General features: G+C 35.6%; 1 protein-coding gene across 8 annotated transcripts in view; it reads right to left on the bottom strand.

Moving 5' to 3' along the window:
• Positions 1-17,721, bottom strand: part of LOC112540122 (uncharacterized) — an 86,991-nt gene that overhangs the window by 11,757 nt on the left and 57,513 nt on the right. For 2 of the 8 annotated variants that reach the window (XM_088150408.1, XM_088150407.1), the window contains exons 4-5: positions 14,093-14,200; positions 11,660-11,766 (exon numbers count right to left, since the gene is read on the bottom strand). In XM_088150408.1, coding sequence (XP_088006534.1) covers positions 11,758-11,766; positions 14,093-14,200 — 117 coding nt within the window. In that variant the 3' untranslated portion in view covers positions 11,660-11,757. The other 6 variants (XM_088150404.1, XM_088150403.1, XM_088150406.1 and 3 more) reach the window with 6 other exon arrangements.

Below are 17,721 nucleotides of genomic sequence, written 5' to 3'. Positions count from 1 at the left end.
GTCACAAGCCAGTTGCAAAGCACACAAATACTGATCATGTGACCATTGTAAATGTGAGGATTGGTCACAAAGCATAATTTTGAATGGTCACTAAATGAGACAGTTGGTAAACGAGGACTACCTGTACATTCAAAATAAATATAATCTACAAAGATTGCTATGTGCAATACATTTCTAACACAACTTTGTTATATTATCTTTTTTAAAATTGTGTTAGTGTTGGATTTGTTTCCAAACTTCATCCATAAAATATGTATAAAGAAAGAAAGGATCCTATTTGACTAATTCCACTTGACCAATTCTCAAAATGTCTTGTAAGATAAGTCAGTAGACACAGACTATAAACAGCTATGAAGGCCACCCCTATTCCTTTTTACTTATAGGGGTTGTTAATTGGATTTTTAGTGATAGTTTGATTTTAATTTTAATCTTTACTGATGTATACCACCCAGAGTCATAAATTACACCACCCCTCAGTGAAGCAGTGTCACCTGGTAGAGCCTCATAAGTGTGCCCTCTTTGTCATGGCACCTACCTTAAGGAACAGCCTTCCCCCGGAAATACAGTTCGGCCTTCAGAAAGTGGTGAAGATCTGGCTTTTTCCCCCCAGGCACTGGAGTAAAGAAGTCGATAGAGCTGGCATGGGGTGGCTGGGGGATGAATGCAAGTTTTATTGGGCTTCAACATTGTTTACTGTTTAAATGGTCATCTTACTGTTTTTGATTTTGTTCGCCACCCAGAGTCCATTTTGGCAGATGGGTGGTGATATAAGTTTCTGTAATAAATAATACATAAATACAAGTATGAATTGGATAGCCTTATAAACTTGTTAAATAAAATAAATCCTAGAACTTGGAATCTCAAGTTTACAAGAAGTATATCTCTGTACCTTTCCTGAAACACAATGAATTTTTCTAACAGGTTAAATACTTGGGAAGACATGATCTTTGGCAATTGCAAAAGAACCCATATCAGCCTGATGGATCAAATTCTAATGCTGAAGGAATACAAGACAATGAAGAAAACAGTGATATAGAAAGTATAGAAGTAAATAAAATCCTAGACCTGTAGATTGGTTTAGCTCAGACAATATACTATATACCAAAGTAGATTCGATAACACCTTCCATACTAAGCCTTGGTAGATCTTGGAAATAATTCACAAAGAAACAAAACAGACCAACATGAAACAAAGGGAACAAAGACGAAGAGCATTTTGCTAGAGTTTATGTTTTTTTTAGGATGACTTTAGAAGCTAATTCTAATGAGCAACATTAATGGGCCAATGAGCAACAATGCATCAGAGAACTGTTGAGCAGAACAACTACTGTCAGAGTTTACCAAGCAGATGAGAATAAGTGAGGATGTGACAACTTTCCTTTTAGTTTTTTTTTTCTTTTTTTTTTCTTTTTTCTTTTTTTGCAAATGGATTTTGGCAGGGATATGACTAGAGGACATGACTAAAATATTCATGAATAGCCCATAAAAACAGCAGAACAGCCAAGGCTGAGCTTCCTTACAACATGAATAAAGGCCTTTAAAAAAAAAAGGCTTGCATTATGTATTTATTATTGGATTTATTACTCATATTTCTATGCTGCTCGATTCCAACCAGCATTGACAGTGAACAGCATAAAAAAGGATGTAAAATATCAAAAAAAGACCATAGAATAAGGACAGTTATTATTATCTCCAGAGGCGAGCCCCAAATTTAAGATCCTCCAAATTTAAAATACTTCATCCAGGTGCATCCAGTAATGTCTGTTTATCTCTAGACCAACCCAATAAAGCAATATGGTGAATGTCTACTTATAGGGAAATGTTTGTTTTCCATACTACTCTCTGAGCATGGCTTTGCCATACAGAGTGACTCACGTTGCAGCTCCAATACCAGCACAGAGGCAGTCCCAGATTTAATTTAAAGTGAAATGAGACTGACAGCAAGCTAAATAAAGCATTGTCTGAGAAGAGTCCCTAGAAGTGAGCTTCTGCAGCTGAGAAAACAGAATCCTGGTCTAAGCTGGCTTAGGACTAAAGTGCAGCCTGAATCTGAAAGTTAGAACAGGTTCAACTGTTATACTCAGGTCTTTTGTGGGCAACAGGATATGGAGAGAATGCCATTCTAAGAATGGTTCAATAGAAAAGCTCTAAATGGATCAATCATTTTGCTTCATCAGGCAGTAAAACCAATAAGTTAAACATTATTCCCAAAAGATCTTCATAAACTTAGTTTATTGAGCCAGTGAGAACAGACTAAAGTAATAAACAAACAAAAAACAAGGAGGGGGGAAGGAAGAAGAGAAAGAGATAAATGCATTGACTTTAGATGCAATGAGAATTTGAGAACTGGAGATGAATATTTGACCTCTGTGCCTTTCAATATACTAAAAAGATCCTATTTCCCCTGCACCAATTATTAGTGAGATTCAAAACTTCAGCGAGTGGCACAGAACTGATATTTATTAACTTCAGCCCAAAAAAACCTTCCTTTATGATGCATAAATTGTCACTAACAAAAAATGTTTCTGAAAATATATAATTTCTATACCAAAAATTTAGACCATTAAAAAATAGATTGTAAACCACAATGTTATAATAGAAACACGTTAGAATTTCAAGTTATTCTGATTTTTCCTTTCTGAAACTTTTCCCTTTAATTAATTGAACAATATTTATTTGGGGGTTTGGCTGTAAATAAAAAGTGCTGTTATTGTTATTATACATCATCAGTACACCTGTCTACACCTGTTTTCTCAAAAGCAGGCTCATATTAATAAAAACACAATTGATGAAAAAGTAATTTACATGGAATTGCCAGAGGTATTTTCCTAATAGTAATTCATGCAAACAAATGATGAACTCTCTGCCAAATGAATGCAATATTTTCTAGACCGTTATGCTACAAACCCAAGGAGCAGGGAAACAAAAAGTGTAGTTTGGGGGTTACATGCCACTCAGTATTCTCAGAACATCTCCAGAGTGGGTGAAGCCCTTTCCCCCTCATTTTGGGGGTTTTAGTGGATTTGCAGATGCTTAAGATAACCATTTCACAGCTTAAACTTCTAAAAACTCTTTTCAAACAAGGCCCTGGGCTCAGTGCTTTTAGAATACAGTCCTGAACATACTGCATAAACTGTGGTGTGGTCCTCAATATCCTGAGATGAAGGACAGGGTTCCTTTTCGGAATCTGTCAAGACATAAGCCTCTTGACCCATCTCCCTGTGTCCTTTTAATACAGTAAAATATTGTACAGGGAGTACAAACTGAATATAGCCTAGATAATAAATCTGTGCCTGCACTCTATCTTTTCAGGCTGCAAAACCATCCCCATGCTTTAAAAAAAAAAAAAATGGGGAACAGCATTCAATCATGCAAACTTTCCTTTACAATCTGTTGCAATCAACTGATGATAAGTACTGTTTATGCAATAATTGGAATGCATGCATGCACAGCCCAAGCCTGATGCAAACTACTTTCATTCTCTAGATAATACTTAATAGTTTTCCTGAAAGTCCATTCCTGTATTAGTAGTGTAATTCAACCCACATGAATGAATATGAAATAAGGAAAGCAAATTTAAAAGCTTCTAAATGATATCACAACCTGCCTGCTTATTTAAACAACTTTGAACTCCTTTGTCACCTGCTGAGGAAGATGTTACCCTAGACCAGGACTTCTCAACCAGGCTTCCGTGGAACCTTAGGGTTCCATGAGCAGTTACTAGGGGTTCCCTGGGAGATCATGATTTATTTTAAAAATTATTTCAAATTCGGGCAACGCACTCTCGCAGTGATGAGCAGAGACCGAACAAAAATCTAGTTACAACTCTTTCTGAGCTCTCTGGTAGTGCGTTGTAGGACTACGTTTGTTTCATTGAATCCATTCTTAATTTCTGACACAAGATAGGGGAGACCACTGATAACAGATGAATGCTATATTGCAGGAAGGGAGAAATATGTTGCAGGAAGGGAGGAATATATTGCAGGAAGGGGAGGGAGAAGTGCATTTTTCAAGAAATTAATGGACTCGTCGAACTTAGTCTGTGACATCAGTCTCCCACTCCTGCATCTTTTCCCTGTGGTTTTCCTGTAGTTATTTTATTCCATTATTTTAAATAAATTTCGTACATGTTTATTCAGTCACATCGGAGGGTTCAATGATTTTTGAAGAGGAGGTATGAGAGAGAAGAGGATGATTCTAGAACAGACAACATCGATAAGTTAATGATGATAATGAAGAATGTAAATCTTCTCAGGCATTTCCCTGCACTGGTACATCAATGGACTCAAAAAAAAGTCCATCTTTACAATGAAAGCCATTTATCAATGGATTTTACATGGACTGGTGATCTAAGCTGTCCTATTCTGTTGTGCCTCTTCTGTGGCAAACAACTTACAAATGCAGCAATGGCTCCAGCAAAATTAAAAAGACACTTAACTACAAATCACAGCCATACAAGTAAAAGTTCTGATTATTTTAAATGGCTACTGGAATCACAGAACAGACATTTCTGCTTTTGTTAATAAAATGAAAGTCAGTAAAAAAACCCAAGAAGCAAGTTATTTATTACTGGAACTTACACAGCAAAGTAAAAGTCGTGCTTTGGGTGAGAAAGTAATCATGCCAGCATATAAAATAATAGTGGGAAAAATGCTAGGACCAGATGCAGTACAAAAAATTGAAAAGGTTCCACTGTCAAACAGTACAATAAGTTGGTGTATCGATGACATGTCGCATGATGCAGAAGAGGTTTTGTAGAACAGCAACTTTTCTGTCCAAGTTGATGAGTCAACAGATTTCACCAATAAATGTCATGTTATGGCATTTGTAAGATTTGTAAATGATGATGAAATTCAAGAAAACTTTTTCTGTTGCAAAGAACTACATGACGCACGCAAAGGCCAAGATGTATTTAATGTTGTCTTCATATCTGGAAACAAAAAATCTGTCTTGGAGGAACCGTGTTGGCATCTGTACTGCTGGTGCTCCATCAATGGTTGGCTCCATTAGAGGTTTTGTTTCTCTTGTAAGAAAAGAAAATCCTGACATTGTCACAACACACTGCTTTGTTCACAGAGAGGTGTTGTTGTCAAAAACTCTTGGAGATGAAATGAAAAAGGTTCTGGATGATGCTACAAAAATGGTTAACTTTATTAAACAAAGACCAGATCACTCAAGAATGTTTAAAAAACTGAAAATCTGGACAAAGAGCACATTTTGCTGAATGTTTTGAAGATGGAGAATGGTTGCATAAACTAGCATACTTAGCAGAACATCTTTCATCACATGAACCAGTATCTGCAAGGCACTGGAGAAAATGTTTTGACTTCATGTAACAAGATTCTTGGATTTAAAAGAAAACTGAATGTTTGGAGAAGTCATGTTGGAAAAGGAAATATCAAAATGTTTCCACTGCTGCTTGGGCTTGAGAATGAGGAAGGATACCAGAAAGTCTCAAAACTAATTGAAAACCACCTGGAAGTACTGCAGAACAAAACTGATCAGTGCTGTCCCTCCCTTTCAATACAAATGTATGACTGGGTGAGGGATCCTTTCTCTGCATCTTCTGCTCAACCTGAGAACTTCACTTTGAAGGAAGAGGAAGAACTTTGTGAGCTGTAGTCTGATTGTACACTCAAGATGAAATTCACTGACCATGGACAAGTTCTGGATTTCTGTGAAAAAGAGTATCCTGCCATTCATAGGAAGACATTGAACATCTTGCTGCAGTTTTCAACTTCTTACGTGTGTGAGCAAGCTTTTTCTTATTTAACAAGCATCAAAAGCAAAGACAGAAATCATCTTATTTTAGTTGAAGATGAAATCCCTGTGTGCCTATCTCAAATTTGGCCCAGAACTGAGTATTTTTGCAGCAAAAAATAAGCACAGGTTCCACATTAAAGAAGTAAGTTTCATTCTTTATTTTTGTTTAAGAACACTTTTAATGCATATATACAGGCCTATCCATCAAACAAATAAAATAATTTTGTAACTGCTGGCCTATATTTGAGCCTGAATGTGCAGGGGTTCCCTGAGGCCTGAAAAATATTTCAAGGGTTCCTCTGGGGTCAAAAGGTTGAGAAAAGCTGGCCTGGAGTCTACACAGGGCTCACGGACTGTAATCACATACTGTGCTTAACCCAGCAGATGTTTTTACATGTGCAATGACTACAGATGAAACCCACTTTGGTAAAATTCATGAATAAATAAATATATAAATCCAAATAAATAATATATGCAAAATAAAATCTCAGTTATAAGGCAAAGACTTTCAAAATTGAAAAAAGTCTTTTAATGCAGATTAAATGTTTGCATAGCCAGGTTGGTCACTTAAATAAGAAATTTAAATTCAGAAATAACAACAGTGTAATAGGAAAACCTTTTTTTTTCAAGTATATTGCTTTATGGGATCCAGTTTAGTGTAGTGCTTAGCACCTGGGTAGAAACTGGGATGGTTCTAATATTATTTTGCGTACAAAGCCAGTTGGGTGACTTTGGGCCAGTCACTCTGTCTTTGTCCTAAGAAGAAGACAAAGGCAAACCACTTTTGAAAACATTGGCAAGAAAACTGCAGGGATTTGTCCATATGGTCTCTAGGAGTCAAGAGTGACTCAGCACACACACAAGCAGTTTTATAAGTATTTGTTTATTAAATTCTCTATTGTTCTAAATTTTTTAAAAAGTAACTTTTGATTTCATGACAGAATACATATTTTATTTGCATGCATTCCAAAATTCACGTTCTAGATCTCAAGCTTAAATGATATTAACAAGACTGAGACCAGATCTGTGCCAGGAATCCTGGAGAACACTTATCTGAGTAGTCTATATCAGCTCTCCCCAAGCCCAGTTTTCCCCAAAGGTGAATTCCATGCTGGCTGGGGATGATTGGAGGTATAGTCAACATATGTAGAAGGTAGCAGATGAAGGAAGCTGGGCTATATTAGGAGTACAGCACAATTTAAGGCAACTCTTTCTACTTTAATCAGTTTTTATTTAAAAATAAGACTTGTAGCTAACCCCTAATCTTAACTAAGAATACAGAATTGTTGACACACCTGGCTCAATTTTTCAAGAAAGCCAGTTAGCAGAAAAATAGAGTTCTCTAAAAAATGGGGGACAGGGCCTCAACAAATAGAACTGAATTCCACTGTAAGTCAAACATTAACTTGCTACACTATGGAATGAAAACCAAGAGGACCTAGAGAGGGAGGAAGTGAGATTTTTTTTTCAAAAGAAACTCATCATCATTCTTGATTTCACTTCATCTTAAGCTTCAATAGGAATATGGCTGAGTGCACAAAATACACAAAAGCTATTATGGCTGGAAGTGCCTAACCTAGAGACGAAACAGGCCTTGCGATGGTTCTGTCTTACAGATGAAAATCTCTCAGGGTAAGAGAAGACTGATTGCATCTTAGTTGTTAGTACAGATATGCCCCATTCAACTTATCACTAAAACTAATATTTGAATATCAACACTGCAGAAAATACAATTTCTTCACAAGAAAACAGAATCTCTCCATTTTAAGTTATTTTGTTGTAATAGATTTATAGTAGGCTCAGCTCTCCTTTAAGGAAACTCACTTTTCTCTTGTTGATTAATATACATTGCACTGTATTATATTACATCTTGCATCAGCCTTAAATCTCACTGCTGTCATGATGATAAAAGAATTCAGTCCTTCTTCAAAAATGTGTCAGGAATCAAGACTAGCACTGGGTTAATAAATAAATGAACAAACAAAAACAGGCATAGTCAAATTCTGTTTGAAGTAGAATGGCAAGTTATCAGATATTATTCATCTCTATTTCAATGTTTTAACAGAACAGATATGCTTTTCTAGTCACCAGGCAGATGATGAATCATAAAAATGCAATAAATAAATCCAAGGTCAAGGCAAAGGTAGCTAGTCAGCAGCTGATGAAAAACCATTTTACCTTCTCTATCCTCATCTCCCCTTGATCCATTATATTCCTCAAATATAAACTTTTCTGACCTTGGAGAGGAAGAAAGGGGTACAGTGATAATTAACAAGTAGGTTGGCGGGCAATCCTGTCTACAGATGAAGGGTTCTTAAGGAGAGAAATATTCTACAAACTTCACCTCTCTTCTTTTTTATTTTAAAGTTTTGAACAACAATTCTGTTAGCGCAATGAGCCCAACAATTTTAAACAAGTAATACACAGTAATACTCTTTCTTCACTATGGCAACCTTGACAACTGGCAGAGAATGCAATCCATATTTACTTCATACCCTATTCATGTTCAAGCAGCCTCCTTTGCTTTACATCAAAGTACTTTCAAAGACCTGAATGAGTGTTAACTGACTGGCACTGCTAGCCAAATAGAATACTGCAAAAATTATAAATAATAAAATAGCTGGAAACATTCATACAGACAAATATGTTTAAAAAATGGGCAGATCTATCACTTATATCTTTCTAGTAATAATCTTTTAGCTAATCTTTTTTAGAGGGAGGGAAAGAAAGAGATCAGACTTCGTTAATTTGCCAATTAAATATACTGAATGAGGAATGTAAAAAACATTCCGGGGCTGGCCCATACCAAAACATGTGTCGCAGATCTTTCGATCCATATACAGAACGAAACACAGCAGTTTTGTTCCAGGTAGACTAAAATGTGGTTGATCTGGCATAATTTATTGGGAGGGAGGAGCTGGAAACAGCCAACACTATTGGCAACAATTATGGGAAAGCAGCGGAGGGAGGGAGGAAGGGGAAGGAAAGCAGTAGGAAAATTGGGGGATTTGGGGCCGGTTGGATATGTTGCACTAGAAACCTGTTTCTTAGCACTGAGCCCATTGCAGTGAAGAATAGGGATACAGGTGATACACTGGGGGCAGCAGAAGGGAAGGAGGGAAGAAAAACTAAAATCACTCAGCAGAACTTTCAGAAAGCTATGTTTTGTTCCAGGTTCAAAATAATATATTTTCCATTTTATACACATCCCAGTATTAAATCTTTCAGTCCTAATATGAAACAAATTTTAGGCACAACATTTTATTTAATAAAGTTAGGAGAATATTCAGGGTTTTGGAGCATACAGAGGGCAGAAGTGTAGTGCATGCCTGCAGCCATGCAATTTTGAAGAAAGATGCAGCTGCTTTAAAGAGTTGCAGACAGGTGCTATGTTTGCTTCCACGTATGCTACAAAGCACCTTTTCTGAATTATTCCTGAATTATTGCACAGAGATTAACAGAATAATTAACATGACTACGTAAGATTTTAAATTCTCATTTTCCTTCATTACCTAATCCAAGGCCACAGGTTTCACCATAAGGATGTTTCAAGACTAGGGACTTGATTTATCACCTAACACATTTGGCTCTGTCCTTGAGCCTGGGGCCCTGAGTGCATGACGAAGCCCGTTTCCTGGTTATGTTGAATGCTGATTGTTTTTTTATAATTTATCCAGCTGCTGTGTGTTTTATGTTTTTTTATATATGTTTTTATCATTTTTAATATCCTTAGCTGCCCAGAGTCATATATTTGAGATGGGCAATCATATAAATATATTAAAAATAAATAAACAAATAAATAACAAAGTTATATATGTTTACTTCAAACTCCAATATTAAAGAAAAACTAAGAAGCATGTCTGCCTATACAAGAATACAAGTAAAAGATTTCACTGACTCAATTTAATAGGAAAGGAATTTCATATACATTGTGTTCTTCTGCAACCATGCAATCTGCTCCTTTAGTAAGTTGCACTTGAGCTTCCACCTGTTCTGATGTACCTTTCCTAAATCAAATCCATAGCGGTGCACAGTCTTATTATTTAAAAATTTAAGAAATCCAAATGTAAGAAATACCTTTAGAATACAAGTATATAGGTGTTTACCCAGAATTAAAATCCACTGAATTCATTTAGGTTACTCCCTGTAATGAAACATAGAATTACTCTCTTAAATAATGTAGTCTACAAGGGTAACTACTGTATAGGCCTCTATTTTAACATATTCACTTGCCAATTCTCTGTGCAAGCTCTTTATCTATAACAAAACACATTTGTTTGGCTAAGTCCACAAGTACCACAAATTGCCAAACCCTCATTTTAGCACTCCTTTACATTTGGGATCTGGAATTAAATCAGCACAATACACAGTGCATGTTCATCAATACACCATACATTTTGTTATATTAGTAAGTATACAGAGGAGCTATGAAAATTGTCCATGTTATTTCTCTACAAATTACATTTTATTTTTACAATCAATTTCGATAATTAGTTCTTTAAGATTTGGGAGAAAGAGAAATAAGGAGGAATAAATAGAGGAAGATCTGCACCAGTTACCACTTGCTTACCAGGCACAATTTATTCTTGTATTATTACTTAAAGCCCTCAAATGGCTTGTGGAGTAACTGTCTGAGAGACCGTATCTCCCTTTATCAACCCGTCTAGCCATTATCTACTAGAGCAGGGGGTTTCAAACTTTTTCAGGCTCTTTGTTAAAAGCAATATTCTGGAATCCCTGATCAAGAGGGGCAGAACTTCTGAATGTCAGCTGACAAGCCCAACCACTTTTGATGTATCCTAGAAAAATTCCTATGGATGCTCTGAAAAGCAGCATCATGACAGAAATGGAGAGCTGAATATGTTGAAAGGGTTTTTTTTCCTTAGCCCCATGCAGAGAGTTTTTTAAATACTTTTAAAATTCTTCTAAGGAAAAAAAAATATTCAAAAAGAATTAAGGAAAGTGGGGACCTCTCAGCAAGAGGCTGAGGGGGAAAAAAACTTCCCACAAGGAACTAAGTCCCACAGAACCCATTCAAGTCCTCACAAAATCCTAGGATTCCACCAAACCCGGTTTGAAAAACCACACACTTAAGACCTAGTTGCAATGGTCTTTGGACTCAAAGAAAGGGAATATAATAGATAGTGAAAATGTTAGTGTTTGCTGACTTAGTCGCAATAAAACTACTGTATGGTTGGAGTCTCCTTCCCCATCAACTCTGCTACCAGCCATGTGGACAAAGAATTTAGAAACACTTAACTACAGATTATTATTCTTCATAAACTGATAACTATCATTACTTTAAAGTAAGCCAACATGAAATGATGGATTATGTAATTGGCTTGTTTTAAGCTAAACTGATTCTCAGTTAGCACCAAGTAATAAATTGTAGTAAACTAAAAATGAAATCAAACATTTCCAAATTTTTCTTAGCTACATGGCAGAAGCAAGGAGTTGGGTGCAGTCCACATGTCCAGAATGAGGTTGATTTCTTTCATATAACATTAATCATGGTTCAGCTTTACATCAATATGTGTTATTTTTGTTACTACAGATAAATGTGGCTATCTCACTACTGTAATTTATCATTTATCAAACTTATTTATTTTTAAAGCAATATATCTCCTTATAAGTATGCCTTTCATCATAAACCTATGTCAGTGTAAAGCCTTGAACATATACTTTTCTGCAATGAACAGCATTAATACATTAACTGGCTATAGTTAATGACCAGAAAAAATACCCACTAAGACCCATACTATTGAGCATTAATTCTAAGAAATTATTCAACAACAAGGCTTGAAAATATTCATAAAATAAAGTAGGTATGTTAAGTTCCTGAATGATGTCTTTTAATACTAAAACCTTTATGGTTGACAAGGAGAAAACTCACTTACCTTAATAAGTGCAGAACGACAATATATTCCATTTAGTTCAGCTACTTCATCCAATCAGAAAACGTAAGCAAACCACTGTCTTCTCTAGTGATTCTTGACTAATAGCACTACATGGTACCAAATCAACAGAATTATGAAACAGTCATGAAAACACTTATATGCGTCTAACATTTAAAATAAAATATACCATGGCTATGTTGCATTAGCCCTACGAATCACATGCTTTTTTAAATATAATTTAAAACCTCTTACTGGGGTCACAAATTAATTATTTCACAGGATTTGACTTCATACTGTATTTTAAAATATAATTATATTCATTTTTCTCATACCTATTTTCCACTTTTGGTGCCTATTATAGCCTTCTGAAACATAAAAAAAGCTAAACAGTGAATTATTTTTACTGTGAAAATATCCAGCATACTAAAAATTATAAGTAACAAGGAAAACATAATGTTTCTGATCATAAACAACACAAGTGCAGTTTGTCTATACTCTTGAATTAACACCATAGGAAGGCTCCTTGGAAGCCAAAGCTTCCAAAGCAGACTCTCCAGACAAAAAAAAAAAAATAATATTTTGACCTGAAATATTGAAAATACAATAATTTATGAGCATTTCAAACTACACTACACAAATTGGAAAATGCACAGCCAATTTAAAATGTTCATTCAACCATGGAAGGTGAACTAAAATGTCCAAAACTGGTCATTAGGAAAAGCAGTTAATTTATTTAATACTCTTAGAGCAATCCATACAAGACATTGAGTTTTTTACTACCATGACAACAGAACGCTATCAAATCTTTGATCCTGCTGCTAGGAATTTCTTCTTCAAATGTCCCTGTTCCTACTGAATTCCAAAGCCACTGCTTACTTAGTTATAAAATTACATATTTGATATTCAGGTGATCAGATATTCACACGATCAGCAAAACCTGAATATCAAATATGTTATTATGTCATATGAATATGACAAACTCCATCCTAATATATTATTCTGTAGCTTCTTTTCAAATTTCCTCAGTATTTTTTTTAATAGCAAAAGACTTTAGTGCAGATTTAACATTCTCCAATTATTAATCTTTGTTAATACTGGTATCTGTAAATCTTTGTACACTGCACCAGCCAAAGAATTCTGTTGAAAGTGAAGTTGTTCTAAAATCCAACAGTGTAGGTTTAAATGTTGCTAATAGTATCACTCTTCCTCACATATCTTTTTAATATCCTCCCAAACTATTTTGAAAACTTATCTCTATTACCTCAGAAAAGAGAGGGGAGGGAGAAGGAAGAAACCCATTCCACATCTGAGTAACGGTTGGGATAATCACACAACTGCTCTGGGTCCTATATCACAGTCTGTATTTGTATAATACACTCCTTTCTTGTCTTTCCTACTCCTTAGTATTACTAATGGCTATCAATGTTCCTCCTATACCCTTTTTATATCCTCCCAAATCACTCTGAAAACTTTATGGATCCCAACAGTTCCTCATAATCCAGCAGCAGCTTTCAGCACCCACTTACCTTCTGCAACCACATCCTTAAATAAGTAATTCAAAATGTCTTCCTTCTTCAGTTAGTCAAAAGTTGTTCTAATTTAAGAAGTCCCAACAGAGAGAATATGAAGCTAGCATCTATTTGAATATACTACTTTTCATATTTCCAGCTAAAATCTCTACAACCCTTCAAAGGATTTTCATCTGTGTATGTTTTATATCTTTATTATTTTGCAGATCATATCTTGTACTGATTTTCTTTCAAAAAAGACTGTTTACAATGGATTAGAGCTCAGATTGCTATCAAAAAGCATTCCCACTCACTGTGAGGTTTTCTCCAACTTATAACAAAAGACCACCGCATGGGAGCAGTATCCTCAGATCCAAAGCCATTGTTCTGTTGCACAACTTCTTTAAGACATACAGCATTTTCCTTATGCAACAATTTTCATATTGTGATACAATTCCAACACACTGTGGTATTCCATGGTAAGAAGTCTTCTGTTACTTCCTCAACCAAATTCTTAGAACTTTTGTCCCCCAGTCACAATCCTTTCCATCCAAGCCAGTGTTTCCTGTTGAATAAAGTAATTCTGCGAGCTAAAGTTATTTGGAAACTATTTCTGAAATGTTTAGCCTATCTAATTCATAACAGAAAAATATTTTGAGTGCATTGCACTGAAGCTTACCATAAATATACTAATTTGCATTTTTTAAAAATAAATTTGATTGGTAATTTCACCTTTAATTTGCTTGGAGAGGGGAAACACACACTACCAATGTGCTACTAAGTGAAACAAAATTTGGAGCACAAGCACCCAAAGCATCACATAATCCAATTTCTGCAGCCATACAGACTCATTTTTGGAAACAATCACCCAACTCACTGTCACTTCTGTAACATTTTTTTCCGATGTGCTATCACTGTCACATACATTACTGATTTGCTCCTGAGTCCTTTTCAGTCTTTGCAATTCTGGTGTGTCAGTTACAATGCTGAAACCTCTTCCTTTACTTTCTTCAAAGTCTCGCTTGTACTTGACCTATCAAATAAGAAAAAGAGAGACAGAGCAAGACATTATGAACTATGTTCTATGCCTCCAGGTAGTTTTAAGTATGAATACAGTGAAAAAACTGCAGGAATTTTAATCAACAAAAGCCTGCATTTTTCACCATGCAGAGGCAGTTATTTCAAGGGTTTAACAAGATGACTTAGCTACTTGCTTGGTTTAGCTACATGCCAGATATACCTCTGGTGAAAAAGGCCTTGTAAGATGTCAGAAATCTTGAAAGAAAAAGGACATTATTATATATTGAATTATTCTGAAATAAAGAAATGTTGCAATGCAGCGTGATTGGATTGTAGTAAAGAAACAGTCTGTGATAATCCTCACAGGGACTCAAATTGCACACTTTCCCACCTCTGAAAATAGGGACTACAATCACTCTCTCCACACACCAATTTAACTGCTGAGCTACAGTCTCTCTACTGAAAGCAGATGAATATCCACATCCATCTGGAAGGGGGCCTAAAAAGACAAGTACTCATATTAACTATGCGTGAGGTGAGTCTCAAGATGAGTATATAAAATTTGGAATAGTTAGTGAAGTCCACTTTCACAGACAGCCTAGAAAAGCTGACATCTTCCCACAACAAAGTCCTTTTATATTTAAAACAGAAGACTAAGTATTCAATGAATAATCAAAAGCAAGAAATAAATATCATTCACAACAATAAAACATTTGGGAAGATTTTACTGCAAATCTGAAATCAAATTTTAGAAGAAAACAGGACTCCAGAATGAAAAAGAATATATAGCAATTCCCACCACAAAAAGACCATCAGATCCACACTCCTTCATTGCTAAATGTGATGTACATTTTGAATGTTTACCTTCCTAAATAATGCCATCTTGGTTTCTTCGGCATCCTGTCACCCCAGTAACAAAGCTGTTAAACTCATTCAAGCTGTTAACTGTACGGCATTAACTTATCTGTTTAGGACTATATACCTGGGCTGCAAAAATCCAGACAACCAATGGAATTAGACATGGTACTTCTCTCTTGATTTTCAGGGACTTTTTTCCTATTCCTCTCTGAAGATGCACAGGTGAATCTGGGTCCTTCCACAGCTGCCCTTGAGCTACAGCTCCATTTATTCCCCAGAGATTGTAGCCCTCTTTTCCCTTAGTTGCCAACATTTTAAAGAGTTAAGGCACCCATTTGTTTTTTTCCTTAAGTTTATCACTAAGTCAATAATTTAAGTAGGCTGCTTGATAAAACTTTACCACCTCTATAAATATCTTCTTTCCCCAAATACTCAAGGTTTCGTTTACCCATGGTAGATTTAAATTTGTATCCCCATCACTAAGTAAACTAATATTTTTTTAAAAACCTAAATCTATGCCTACACTAATCCCTGTGACACTCTATGGAAGCAAAGGTTGGACTTTGAAGAAGCCAGATAGAAAAGTATTGATGCTTTTGAAAGTTGATGTTGGACAGCCAAAAAACAAAATAAATGGATCACTGAACAAATCAATCCACAGTTCTAACTTGGGACACAAATGATCAAGCTCAAATTATCCTACTTTGGACACATTATGCAAAGACCTTGCTCTCTGGATTAGTTTTTAATGCTGAGAAAGGCAGAAGGAATGAAAAGTGGAAAATGACTAGCAGCAAGGTTGATGGACTCAGTTACAGTGGCAATGAATATACTGTTGAAAGACCTGAAAGATCATGTTAGAAAATTGATCATGAAGAAATCATCATGAAGAAAATTCATCTATGAGATCACTAAAAATTGACACCAACTTGATGGCACATCAATTTTTAAAAATCTGTCACAGTGATTATATTGCACAAAATAAGTGGGAATAATTCCCTGTCAATGTTCTCCTCTCTCCCTATTCCTTTTTAAAGGTTCCATCTTCACCAATTTTGGAGAATTGGCTGAAGAGGAAGTATAATGGCAGTGATGGAGAAGAGGAAAGCAGAAGAAGTGATGGTGGGACAAGCGGTGGGGCAAGGTGGGTTGGGGAAGGGCCAGCATTAGCCTAAAGACCAGGAGAGGGAAAAGGTTAAAGCAAAGACTAAGTTAAAGCAAAGTATAAGATGGGGTAAAAAGAATGTATATTGAATATATAGAAAGAACATTGTAAATTAGATAGAATAAGATAAGATAGAGATAGAGAAAAATAGAAATTAGAGAAACAAATGTAAGAATTTCTAGAAATAAGGAAAATAAACTCTCTCTGTGGCAAAGAAAGCATTCTTATATTTTTCTTATATTTTTTGTAATAATAATCCCTATTAAAGAAAATTGTTTTGCCTCCAGGCTGGTTCTATCCTTATTTCTCAAATCGGATTTGCACAGTATCTTGCCCCTCAAGGTCATGTAATGGTGCCAGGGCTGGAAAAGTTTGCCAATTACTGCACTAGGCCAACCAATGTCCAGCTAAATGCAAAAAGAAATAAAAGACTAAGAGTACTATGTTGTTGAACAAAATGATTTCAGTAAAATACATCACGATACACGTTCATATCAATGTTTGAGCAAGAAGAAATAAGTTCAGTAAATGAAAGGATCCAAAGTAAGAACAGAAAGGAAATCCATGTAAGTCAGGCTTCCCAATATTATTTGGATACTATTTACAAACAGATTGACTTTTATCAGCTCTCCTTCTCTTCTCACAGACTCTGATGGCTGGAGGAAGAACACATTTGGTGTTAGTTTTACACCAAGTGCTGTCACTTTCTGTCAACCATCTGGTGTCAGTGAGCTCCTGGTGAGGAGCACTGGAACTAAAAGACACCAAAAATCCTAGTATTTTATTTTAAAGAAGGCAAAATGAAAATGCAGTCATCAAATGAAAAAAAAAAGTGAAGGAATAGAGATTGACAGACATGACAAGGCAAAGGGGTGGTGTTTCTTGCATTTATGAGACCAAAGCAGCAGAACTTTAGTTCATGATTCAGTAAGATTTGTATTTTAGATATAAAGGAGTTTGCTTTGATTTCTGCAACTAAAAAGAAAAAAAGAACCAAGTTTAAATCAAACATTAATTCTCTTAAAGAAACAGTATTGCTAAACTTGTTGTTTGTTGTTTAGTCGTTAAGTCGTGTCCGACTCTTCGTGACCCCATGAACCATATTGCGCCAGGCCTTCCTGTCCTATTGCTAAACTAACAGATATGATATGACTTATGTACTTGTGTCTCACAGCATAGCACAACTGACACAAATAACAATCATGTCACTTGCATGATGGCATCATGACCCATATGGTAGTATTGTATTTATTTATTTATTTAGAGATTTTACATGGCCACCCATCTTAATTCATAACTCTAGCCATCTCACAACCAATTTACCAAAAAACAAAAAAGTAAAAAGAACTCCATAACTAAACAAAGTTAAAATAATCCAAATTTTAAAAAAAACAACTGAGGCAGCACATAACAAATTTACAAAACAGACACACATATATCAGGCTCCCTTAACATCCCAGCCCTTACACCCAGGGAAAATGTCAGGTCTTAATGGCCTTCCAGAAGGCCAA

Source organism: Python bivittatus, unplaced genomic scaffold, assembly GCF_059951505.1.
Source record: "Python bivittatus isolate LINGU-HERP-01145 unplaced genomic scaffold, Pbiv_v1 ctg000610_np1212, whole genome shotgun sequence".
In the NCBI taxonomy this organism is placed as follows: domain Eukaryota; kingdom Metazoa; phylum Chordata; class Lepidosauria; order Squamata; family Pythonidae; genus Python; species Python bivittatus.
The sequence above is the reverse complement of the archived record's forward strand: the minus strand, read 5'-3'. Positions and strand labels throughout refer to the sequence as shown.